This window comes from Salvelinus fontinalis, chromosome 6, assembly GCF_029448725.1.
Source record: "Salvelinus fontinalis isolate EN_2023a chromosome 6, ASM2944872v1, whole genome shotgun sequence".
In the NCBI taxonomy this organism is placed as follows: domain Eukaryota; kingdom Metazoa; phylum Chordata; class Actinopteri; order Salmoniformes; family Salmonidae; genus Salvelinus; species Salvelinus fontinalis.
The window spans coordinates 40895834-40908816 of NC_074670.1; the positions used below are offsets into that span (position 1 = coordinate 40895834).

At 42.9% G+C, this 12983-nt stretch overlaps 1 protein-coding gene across 2 annotated transcripts in view; it reads left to right on the forward strand.

Moving 5' to 3' along the window:
• The window catches only part of LOC129857840 (C-terminal-binding protein 1-like), a 40247-nt gene that overhangs the window by 9289 nt on the left and 17975 nt on the right, over window positions 1-12983 (forward strand). The window contains exons 2-5 of one of the 2 annotated variants that reach the window (XM_055926476.1): window positions 467-555; window positions 11690-11844; window positions 12392-12536; window positions 12771-12977. In XM_055926476.1, the coding sequence (XP_055782451.1) occupies window positions 11707-11844; window positions 12392-12536; window positions 12771-12977 (490 nt within the window). In that variant the 5' untranslated portion in view covers window positions 467-555; window positions 11690-11706. The remainder of the gene's footprint in view (window positions 1-466; window positions 556-11689; window positions 11845-12391; window positions 12537-12770; window positions 12978-12983) is intronic. The other variant, XM_055926475.1, reaches the window with a different exon arrangement.

Below are 12983 nucleotides of genomic sequence, written 5' to 3' on the forward strand. Positions count from 1 at the left end.
AATGCAGTTTTAGTGCCAGCACCAGACTGTGGTGGTATGTAGACAGCTACGAAAAATACAGATGAAAAATCTCTAGGTAGATAGTGTGGTCTACAGCTTATCATGAGATACTCTACCTCAGGCGAGCAAAACCTCGAGACTTCCTTAGATATCTTGCATCAGCTGTTGTTTACAAATATGCATCGGCCCACACCCCGTTACTTACCAGAGGCTGCTGTTCTAACCTGCCGATAGAGTGTATAACCCGCCAACTGTATGTTATGAATGTCGTCGTTCAGCCACGACTCTGTGAAACATAAGATATTACAGTTTCTAGGACATAGGTGCTTTCAGTTCGTTCCATTTATTTTCCAGCGATTGAATGTTAGCTAGCAGTACGGATGGCAAAGGCAGATTATCCACTTGTTGCCTGATCCTCACAAGGCACCCCGATCTCTTTCCGCAAAATCTCTGTTTCTTTCTCCAGCGAATGACGGAGTTGAGGGCCTGTACGGGTGTTTGGAGTATATCCTTCCCGTCTGACTCATTAAAGAAAGATTCTTCGTCTAATTCGAGGTGAGTAATCGCTGTTCTGATGTCCAGAAGCTCTTTTCTGTCATAAGAGACGTTAGCAGCAACATTATGTACAAAATAAGTTACAAACAATGCGAAAAAACTTGGTTGGTTAAGAGCCAATAAAAAGGCAGCCATCTTCATCAAAAAAGTGTTACGTTTAGGGTTAAGCTTAGGAGTTAGGTTAAAGGCTTGAGGTTAGGGTTAGGGGAAGGGTTAGCTAACATGCTAAGTAGCTCCAAAGTAGCTAAAAAGCAGTAAGTAGTTGCAAAGTTGCTAATTAGCTATAATGCTAAAGTTGTCCATGATGAGATTCGAACATGCAACCTTTGGGTTGATAGACATTCGCGTTACCACCTGTTTTGTTTAACTGTCTCAACAGAATGAAACAAAACATGTTTTTATAGGCTATTTAAAGGACATGTAATTGTGGCTAATTTGGACAATATGTTGGTGGTGGTGGCTGTGTGGGTGGACTCCCTAGTGGGTTAAACAGCCAATGCATACGGTACATTTCTCAAATGTCCGATACTTTAAGATCTTCCAGGTCACTTGTCTGGGCTTTTGGCTGATAAAGAAATTGGAAAGCTGATGAATAAAATTGCCACCAATTGACCAGGAGAAAAAAAAAAAAAAAAATGTTTTTTTGCCTTCTCATTGGTGAAAATACCAGTAAATGTAAATATATTTGACAGGTCGTGCTTATCAGTCTATGGGTTAATTTGCATAATTTAGTGGAATTAAATTGCCGTGTGTGTATATTTGTTATGTATTTTATTTATCACATGCGCACAGCTCAGTCTTTGAGCTGAAAATCTGTCAGACAGCCCAATCATTGCGCAAAAATTCTAAATGCAATCGTTTGTTAAAAATTGTTATTATGGCCACGATTAAAAAGAGGTACTATTTTTAGCCCTATTTCTCATGGTAGCCTAATTGATACGTGCTTCCCATTCCCCATTCAAATGCATATTTTATTTTTATTTTATTTAACCTTTATTTAACTAGGCACATTCTTATTTACAATGACGGCCTACCAAAGGCAAAGGCCTCATGCGGGGATGGGGGCTGGGATTAAAACAATTAAATACATAAAAATTTATAGGACAAAACACACATCATGACAAGAGAGACAACACAACAATACATAGAGACCTAAGACAACAACATAGCAATTCAGCAACACATGACAACACAGCATTGTAGCAACACAACATGACAACAACATGGTAGCAACACAACATGGCAGCAGCACAACATGGTAGCAGCACAAAACACGGTACACATATTATTGGGCACAGACAACAGCACAAAGGGCAAGAAGGTAGAAACAAAAATAAATCACGCAAAGCAGCTACAACTGTCAGTAAGAGTGTCCATGATTGAGTCTTTGAATGAAGAGATTTTGATTAAACTGTCCAGTTTGAGTGTTTGTTGCAGCTCGTTCCAGTCTCTAGCTGCAGCGAACTGAAAAGACGAGTGGTCCAGGGATGTGTGCTTTGGAGACCTTTAACAGAATGTGACTGGCTGTATGTGGAGGATGAGGGCTGCAGTAGATATCTCAGATAGGGGGAAGTGAGGCCTAAGAGGGTTTTATAAATTATCATCAACCAGTGGGTCTTGCGACGGGTATACAGACATAACCAGCTTACAGAGGAGTCTAGTGTGCAGTGATCTGTCCTATAAGGAGCATTGGTGGCAAATCTGATGGCCGAATGGTAAAGAACATCTAGCCGCTCAAGAGCACCCTTACCTGCCGATCTATAAATTACGTAGGATGGTCTTCTGAATCAGGGTTAGTTTGGCAGCTGGGGTGGAAGAGGAGCGATTACGATAGAGGAAACCAAGTCTAGATTTAACTTTAGCCTGCAGCTTTGATATGTGCTGAGAGAAGGACAGTGTACCGTATAGCCATACTCCCAAGTACTTGTATGAGGTCACTACTTCAAGCTCTAAACCCTCAGAGGTAATAATCACACCTGTGGGGAGAGAGGCATTCTTCTTACCAATCCACATTACCTTTGTTTTGGAGGTGTTCAGAACAAGGTTGAGGGCAGTTGGACACTAAGAAAGCTTTGTTGTAGAGCGTTTAACACAAAATCCGGGGAAGGGCCAGCTGAGTATAAGACTATCATCTGCATATAAAAGGATGAGAGAGCTTCCTACTGCCTTAGCTATGTTGTTGATGTAAATTGAGAAGAGCTTGGGGCCTAGGACCGAGCCTTGGGGTACTCCCTTGGTGACAGGCAGTGGCTGAGACAGCAGATGTTCTGACGTTATACACTGCACTCTTTGAGAGAGTTAGTTAGCAAACCAGGCCAAAGACCCCTCAGAAACACCAATACTCCTTAGCCGGCCCACAAGAATGGAATGGACTACAGTATCAAAAGCTTTGGCCAAGTCAATAAAAATAGCAGCACAACATAATAAATCAAGGGCAATGGTTACATCATTGGCAGGAAGACATGTTTCATCAGCGTGTAACACACCACTTTGCAATGATCTGGAGGCAGGATGCATTTTGAAAACATATGTATATTAATTGTTTGAAACCTGAACATTTTACTACCTATTATGAGGCACATTTTACTACCTATTATGAGGCATGTTTAACCTTGCTTCAAAGTATCCTAGGCAAAGTATGACCATATCCGTGGAGGCAATAATTTGATAAAGACTTCCATATGCCATTGAAACCAGTAGCCTATTTCTCTCACGTTCTATTGTTATTGCGTCTTTAGATTTCCCCTCTTTCTACATTTCTAATGGATATTTTAATCTCTGTCACTTCGACAACAGTGTTTTCTGCTAATTGTATTATGAAACTAACATTCGCGCGTAGCCTACGGCCTTGTGCACATTGCTGCGCTTATAATGTGATGAAATAATAGTTGATCAACATTTTAAGCTAAACATTCGGATCTAATGCATCAGACTTATTGCTTTTTTACTTTTTTTTTTTTTTAATGTAGCCTAGGCCTAGCCTACTGGTTGTATGAATTTGGGATCTATCGTTCCACAATTGTCCCAGAGTTTCTTAGGAAGAGGCTGTTTCTTTCTCGACAAGCTGACCAGCATAATAGGTCATCTTTTCTACTATGGGGCATAATAGATTGACATAGGCTAGTGATTTTGCTGTTCATTACTCGTCTTGTTGGCTGGGGAAAAGCAAATGTGTACAGCTATTCTAATATCTTCAATGCACATTGGAATTTGGTAAGAAGCCTTTCATTGCATTCTTGACTTGCATGTTTTGTTAAGATTAATTACCATAATTTAAACGTGATTTCTGTCATTCTGAGCACAGTGAATGGACGTCCTAATCAGGTTACGCACCTAATGCATATGGATCCGGTAAATTTCTCAAATGTCTGGTCAATTAAAATGCTGCCGGTCATATGTCAGGCACCACATTTTCATAACGGAAACCCTGGTCCTGCGCCATATACAGTGCATTCGGAAAGTATTCACACTCCATGACTTTTTCCACATTTTGTTACGTTACAACCTTATTCTAAAATTGATTAAATTGCTTATTTCCCCTCATCAATCTACACTCAATACCCCACAATGACAAAGCAAAAATGGATTATTTGACATTTTTGCAAATGTATTAAAAATAAAAAATGGAAATATCACATTTACATAGGTATTCAGACCCATTGCTCAGTACTTTGTTAAAGCACCTTTAGCAGCGATTACAGCCTCGAGCCTTCTTGGGTATAATGCTAAAACTTGTATCTGCACACCTGTATCTGCGGAGGTCCTCCCATTCTTCTCTGCAGATCCTCTCAAGCTCTGTCAGATTGGATGGGGAGCTTCGCTGCACAGCTATTTTCAGGTCTCTCCAGAGATGTTTGATCGGGTTCAAGTCTCTATGGCTGGGCCACTCAAGGACATTCAGAGACTTGTTCCCGAAGCCAGTCTTGTGTTGTCTTGGCTGTGTGCTTCGGGTTGTTGTCCTGTCGGGAGGTGAACCTTTGCCCCTGTCTGAGGTTCTAAGCACTCAGGAGCAGGTTTTCATCAAAGATCTCTCTGTACTTTGCTCCGTACATCTTTCCCTTTATCCTGACTAGTCTCCCAATCCCTGCCGCTGATGCTGCCACCATCACGCTCACTGTAGGGATGGTATTGGCCAGGTTGATGATCGGTGCCTGGTTTACTCCAGACGGGACGCTTGTCAATCAGGCCAAAGAGTTCAATCTTGGTTTCATCAGACCTGGAAATCTTGTTTTGCATGGTTTTAGAGTCCTTTATGTGCCCTTTGGTAAACTTCAAGCGGGCTGTCATGTGCCTTTTACTGAGGAGTGGCTTCTGTCTGGCCACTCTACTATAAAGGCCTGATTGGTGGAGTGCTGCAGAGATGGTTGTCCTTCTGGAAGGTTCTCCCATCTCTGCAGAGGAAATCTGGCGCATGGTCACCTCCCTGACCAAGGCCCTTCTCCCCCGATTTCTAATTTTGGCTGGGCGGCTAGCTCTAGGAAGAGTCTTGGTGGTTCCAAACTTCTTCCATTTAAGAACGATGGAGGCCACTGTGTTCTTGGGGACCAATGCTGCAGAAATGTTTTGGTACCCATCCCCAGATCTGTGCCTCGACACAATCCTTTCTCTGCGCTCTATGGAAAATTCCTTCGACTTCATGGCTTGGTTGTTGTTCTGACATGCACTGTCAACTGTAGGACCTTATATAGACAGGTGTGTGCCTTTCCAAACCATGTCTAATCAATTGAATTTACCACAATTGGACTCCAATCAAGTTGTAGAAACATCTCAAGGATGATCAATGGAAACAGGATGCACCTGAGCTCAATTTTGAGTTTCATAGCAAAGGGTCTGAATACTTATGTGAATAGGGTCATTGTGAGGTAGATCGATAAGGGCAAAAAATAGTTTTATCAGTTTTAGAATAAGGCTGTAACTAACAAAATGTGGAAAAAGTGAAGGGGTCTGAATACTTTCCGAAGGCACTGTATGTGGCGCCGGACCAGGTTTTATATATATTGCACCTGACCATTGTTTCCATTATGAAGATGTAGTGCCGGACATTTAACCTGCAGCATTTTAATTTAATTAATATATACTGTATAGTGAGTACAGTGAGCTCCAGACGGCATCCCTAGCCGCGTCCTCAGAGCATGCGCAGACCAGCTGGCTTGTGTGTTTACGGACATATTCAATCAATCCCGATCCCAGTCTGCTGTTCCCACATGTTTCAAGAGGGCCACCATTGTTCCTGTTCCCAAGAAAGCTAAGGTAACTGAGCTAAATGACTATCGCCCCATAGCACTCGCTTCCGTCATCATGAAGTGCTTTGAGAGACTAGTCAAGGATCATATCACCTCCACTCTACCTGACACCCTAGTCCCACTCCAATTTGCTTACTGCCCCAATAGGCCAACAGACGACGCAATCGCAATCACTCTGCCCTACCCCATCTGGACAAGAGGAATACCAACAGTTGAAGTCGGAAGTTTACATACACTTAGGTTGGAGTCATTAAAACTCATTTTTAGTGAGCACTACATGCTTCAGTATGGACTCAGGAGAGTGCATTTAGTGCTCAACTCTGACAGCTGAACCGTGAAGTGGACAATCATTGTTTTAGGAAAGTAAAAATCAATAAAACAATTGGCTATAAAGTTCAAAACACAAGGAATAGTGTTTTTGCCATTTGTAAAAGTACGTTTTAAAGACCTGGTTCAGATGAATAAATAGGCCTACAATAATAACAATTAAATACATTAATAATAATGATAAAGCAAATTTTTAAAATAATAATGAATGACGTTCCAAAATTGCGTCCTACCTGAATAGTGAGTTGCACAGTAGCCTGAAATCTGCCATTTGTGTGGTATTAAAGAATATTCTGCTAATGTCTTCTATCATGTATACACTGAACAAAAATAGAAACGCAACATGCAAACATTTCAAAGAGTTACAGTAAATACAGTTGAAGTCGGAGGTTTACATACACTGGTTGGAGTCATTAAAACTCATTTTTCAACCACTCCACAAATTTCTTGTTAACAAACTATAGTTTTGGCAAGTTGGTTAGGACATCTACTCTGTGCATGACACAAGTCATTTTTCCAACAATTGTTTACAGACAGATTATTTCACTTATAATTGTAACGTTCTTCGTCGGGCAAAAGAGAGGAGGACCCAAAATGCAGCGTGATGATTATCCATTTTAATAGAATACTTTAGCAATGAACAAAAACAATAAACCGACAAAATGAACTAAGACGAAACAGTCCCGTAACGTGAACAAAAAACACAGGAAACAGGAACAATCACCCACAACCCACAACAGGCTACCTAAATATGGTTCCCAATTAGAGACAACGACTAACACCTGCCTCTGATTGAGAACCATATCAGGCCAAACACATAGAAACAGACAAACTAGACATACAACATAGAATGCCCACTCAGATCACACACTGACCAAACAAAACATAGAAACATACAAAGCAAACTATGGTCAGGGCGTGACAATAATTCACTGTATCACAATTCCAGTGGGTCAGAAGTTTACATACACTAAGTTGACTGTGCCTTTAAACAGCTTGGAAAATTCCAAAAATTATGTCATGGCTTTAGAAGCTTCTGATAGGATAATTGACATCATTTGAGTCAATTGGAGGTGTACCTGTGAATGTATTTCAAGGCCTACCTTCAAACTCAGTGCCTCTTTGCCTGACATCATGGGAAAATCAAAAGAAATCAGCCAAGTTCTCAGAAAAATAATTGTAGACCTCCACAATAATTGTAGACCTCCACATAAAAATAGACCTCCACAAGTCTGGTTCATCCTTGGGAGCAATTTCCAAACGCCTGAAGGTACCACGTTCATCTGTACAAACAATAGTACGCAAGTATAAACACCATGGGACAACGCAGCCGTCACACCGCTCAGGATGGAGACGTGTTCCGTCTCCCAGAGATGAATGTACTTTTGTGCAAAACGTGCAAATCAATCCCAGAACAACAGCAAAGGACCTTGTGAAGATGCTGGAGGAAACAGGTAATAAAGTATCTATATCCACAGTAAAACGAGTCCTATATCAACATAACCTGAAAGGCCGCTTGGCAAGGAAGAAGCCACTGCTCCAAAACCGCCATGAAAAAAGCCAGATTACAATTTGCAACTGCACATGGGGACAAAGATCATACTTTTTGGAAAAAATGTCCTCTGGTCTGATGAAACAAAAATAGAACTGTTTGGCCATAATGACCATCGTTATGTTTGGAGGAAAAAGGGGGAGGCTTGCAAGCCAAAGAACACCATCCCAACCGTGAAGCATGGGGGCGGCTGCATCATGTTGTGGGGGTGCTTTGCTGCAGGAGGGACTGGTGCACTTCACAAAATAGATGGCATCATGAGGGTGGAAAATTATGTGGATATATTGAAGCAACATCTCAAGACATCAGTCAGGAAGTTAAAAGTTTGTAGCAAATGGGTCTTCCAAATGGACAATGAACCCCAATCATACTTCCAAAGTTGTGGCAAAATGGCATAAGGACAACAAAGTCAAGGTATTGGAGTAGCCATCACAAAGCCCTGACCTCAATGCTACAGAAAATTTGTTGGCAGAACTGAAAAAGTGTGTGAGAGCATGGAGGACTAGAAAACCTGACTCAGTTACACCAGCTCTGTCAGGAGGAATGGGCCAAAATTCACCCAACTTATTGTGGGAAGCTTGTGGAAGGCTACCTGAAATGTTTGACCCAAGTTAAACAATTTAAAGGCAAATACTAACTGAGTGTATGTAAACTTCTGACCCACTGGGAATGTGATGAAAGAAATAAAAGCTGACATTTCACATTCTTAAAGTAAAGTGGTGATCCTAACTGACCTAAGACAGCGAATTTTCACCAGGATTAAATGTCAGGAATTGTGAAAAACTGAGTTTAATTGTATTTGGCTAAGGTGTATGTAAACTTCCGACTTCAACTGTATGTAAGAATGCTGTTCATCGATTACAGGTCAGCATTTAACACCATCGTACCCTCCAAACTCGTCATTAAGCTCGAGAACCTGGGTCTCAACCCCGCCCTGTGCAACTGGGTCCTGGACTTTCTGACAGGCCTCCCCCAGGTGGTGAGGGTAGGAAAAAACATCTCCAACCCGCTGATCCTCAAACTGGAGCCCCACATGGGTGTGTTCTCAGCCCTCTCCTGTACTCCCTGTTCACTCATGACTGCGTGGCCAAGCACGCCTCCAACTCAATCATCAAGTTTGCACACGACACAACAGTAGTAGGTTTGATTGCCAATGATGACGAGACAGCCTACAGGGAGGAGGTGAGAGCTCTGAGAGTGTTGTGCCTGGAAAACAACCTCTCACTCAACGTCAACAAAACAAAGGAGATGATTATGGAATTCAGGAAACAGCAGAGGGAGCACCCCCCTATCCACATCGACGGGACAGTAGTGGAGAAGGTGGAAAGTTTCAAGTTCCTCGGCATACACATCACAGACAAACTGAAATGGTCCACCCACACAGACAGCGTGGTGAGAAAGGCTGAAGAAATTTGGCTTGTCACCGAAAACACAAACTTTTACAGATGCACAATCGAGAGCATCCTGTCGGGCTGTATCACCGCCTGGTACGGCAACTGCTTCGCCCACACCTGTTGCTGACAGGTGTATACAATTCGAGCACATGGCCAATTCGAGCACAAATCTCCATAGAGAAACATTGGCAGTAGAATGGCCTCACTGATGAGTTCAGTGACTTTCAACGTGGTACTGTCATAGGATGCCACCATTTCAACAGGTCAGTTCGTAAAATGTCTGTGGTAGGCCACACAAGCTCACAGAACGGACCGCTGAGTGCTGAAGCATGTAGTGCGTAAAAATCGCCTGTCCTTGGTTGCAACACTCACTTCCAAACCACCTCTGGAAGCAACTTCAGCACAAGAACTGTTAGTCGGGAGCTTCATGAAATGGTTTGCCACGTCCGACAGACGAATCTGGGTTTGGCGGATGCCAGGAAAACACTACCTGCCCCAATGTATAGTGCCAACTATAAAGTTTGGTGGAGGAGGAATAATGGTCTGGGGCTGTTTTTCGTGGTTCGGGATAGGCCCCTTACTTCCAGTGAAGTGAAATCTTAACGCTACAACATACAATGACATTCTAGACGATTCTGTGCGTCCAACATTGTGGCAACAGTTTGGGGAAGGCCCTTTCCTGTTTCAGCATGACAATGCCCCCATGCACAAAGCGAGGTCCATACAGAAATGGTTTGCCAAGACCGGTGTGGAAGAACTTGACTGGCTTGCACAGAGCCTTGACCTCAACCCAATCTAACACCTTTGGTATGAATTAGAACACCGACCTCACTAATGCTATTGTGGCTGAACGGAAGCAAGTCCCCGCAGCAATGTTCCAACATATAGTGAAAAGCCTTCCCAAAACAGTGTGCCTCTCGAGTGGCGCAGCTGTCTAAGGCACTGCATCGCAGTGAGGCATCACTACGGACCTGGGTTCAATCCCGGGCTGTGTCGCAGCTGGAGACCCATGAGGTGGCACAAAATTGGCCCAACGTCGTCGGGTAAGGGGAGTTTTTGGCCGGCCGGGATGTCCTTGTCCCATCACACTCTAGCAACTCCTGTGGCGGGCTGGGCGCATGCACTCTGACATGTTGTACAGTGTTTTCTTTGACACGTTGGTGCGGCTGGCATTCGGTTAAGGGAGCACTGTGTCAAGAAGCAGTGCGGCTTGGCAGGGTCGTGTTTCGGAGGACGCATGGCTCCTGACCTTCGAGTCCATACGGAAGTTGCAGCAATGGGACAGGACTGTAACTACCAATTGGGGGAAAAATTATAAAAGTGGAGACTGTTATAGCAGTAAAGTGGTGACCAACTCCATATTAATACCCATGATTTTGGAATTAGATCTTCGAGTAGGTGTCCACATACCTTTGGTCATGTAGTGTATGTTTCCAAAGACTTCTACATTAATGTGGATGCTACCATGATTACGGATAGTCCTGAATGAATCATCAATATTGAGACGTGAGAAAGTTACAGACATTCAAATATCATGTATGATGGGGGTATGATGGGGGGGATGATATTTGTGTGTCACTGTCAGTAGTACGCATTTGCATTCCAAAACGGTATTGTATTTTGAAATTTGTGAAAGGCAAATTCACACCCACAACTAACCATCTTATTTCAACCTTAGTGTGGAAAGATATATAAAACACAGTGAAATCTCTTTTTTGACTGCACTGGGCCGTTAAAACTGCAACATTTTCTTAACGCCCCATGTCATTTATAACTTAGTTCCCACTTTCACAGTAATTTTCAATTTGATTATTGCAACATCAGGGGGTAAATTTCTCATTTAGTGACACATTTTGAGAGGTTTTAAGTCACAGTATGAAAAGGTCTGCTTCTGGCGGCTTGTAATAAACGTACATAAAGATAACCTTTAACATTTTTAATTGCTTTCCAGAGTCATTTTTTAAAACTGGGAATAATTAAGAAACCCAAGTATGAGACCCCTTGTAGGATTTGTTTTACTAGCATGGGATTCATTAACATACCAGCTAACAACTGGATGTGTGGTGGATTGTAGGTGGAAAAGTATACCAAACATTAGGAACACCTTCCTATTGCTGAGCCCCCCCGCGCAAATGTGCTTCCCAAAGTCGTGTCAAGTTGGCTGGATGTCCTTTGGGTGGTGGACCATTCTTGATACACACAGGAAGCTATTGAGCATGAAAACCCCAGCAGCATTGCAGTTCTTGACACAAACTGGTGCGCTTGGCATCTGCTACCATACCCTGCTCAAAGGCACTGAAATCTTTTGTTTTGCCCTCCATGTCTCAATTGTCTCAACGCTTAAACATCCTTCTTTAACCCGTCTCCGCCCCTTTATCTACACTGACTGAAGTGGATTTAACAAATTACATCAATATGGGATTATTGCTTACACCTGGATTCACTTGCTCAGTCTATGTCATGGAAAGAGCAGGGGTTCTTAATGTTTTGTATATTCAGTGTATATGCTCATAAACACAACTGCAATTTTCTCACACTACAATGTCTAATTTACAACCCATTCCAGTAAATGATGTCAAATACCGTATGTTTTACCCGTCCACTCTCTCTGTATTCAGGCATTCGGCCGCCTATCATGAACGGGCCCATGAACCCACGGCCCCTGGTGGCCCTGCTGGACGGGCGTGACTGCACCATAGAGATGCCAATCCTGAAAGACGTGGCCACTGTGGCCTTCTGTGATGCCCAGTCCACCCAGGAGATCCATGAGAAGGTGCTGCCCTGCCAAATGATTATCTGTCTGCTCAGCTTCATTTACATGCTACCTCTTTCAAGTTAAAGCAAAAAAGACTCCCTGGCCTAAAACCAGTATTTGTTGACCATACTATAAGCAAGACCTTGTGCTGCTAAACAAGCTTGTTAACATACCATAACTAACGATGTCCTAAAAACAATGGCCAGGCTGTTACGACCATCTCTCTCTTTCTCAATACACTTTTAGATTTGTGTATTGTATTGTGAATTGTTAGAAACTACTGCACTGTTGGAGCTAGGAACACAAGCATTTCGCTACACCCACAATAACATCTGCTAAATATGTATATGTGACCAATACAATTTGATTTGAAAGATTAGCTACTACTACAAGAGCCCAACGGAGAGCCCATGTCAGGGCCTTTGGAGTAAACAACACAGCCACAGTTAATTCAGTTTGCTTTGAATTCTGATGACACATTAGTTCAAAGTGGTCTATTTCTCTTATTGAAGGGTGCTATATAACTGTCCCCTGTGTACTAAACCTGAGAGCTTTCTGTTGGCAGGTACTGAACGAGGCTGTAGGAGCTCTGATGTACCACACCATCACGCTAATGAGGGAGGACCTGGAGAAATTCAAGGCACTTCGGATCATCGTCTGCATTGGCAGCGGCTTCGACAATATCGACATCAAGTCGGCTGGAGATTTAGGTGAGGCCCTGCATTACTCTTTCTCAACTTTATACAGATGTTCACCCAAAGACTTGCAGGCTTACTAGGTCAAATATTATATCATTTTCTGCATGTTATGGTATTCCATTTAAAACAAAGTGCAACTGCTCAGATCTCCATAATAAAAACAACTTTTTGATATAGTAAACTATACTTACCTTACTCAACCTTACACTACGAGTAGCTGTTTACAATAGTCCTCTCCCTCAATAGGGATAGCAGTGTGTAACATGCCAGCAGCGTCGGTGGAGGAGACAGCGGACTCCACACTGTGTCACATCCTGAACTTGTACAGAAGAACCACGTGGCTTCACCAGGCACTGCGCGAGGGCACCAGGGTACAGAGCGTAGAGCAGATCAGAGAGGTGGCGTCCGGGGCGGCGAGGATCCGCGGGGAGACACTTGGCATCATCGGCCTCGGTTAGT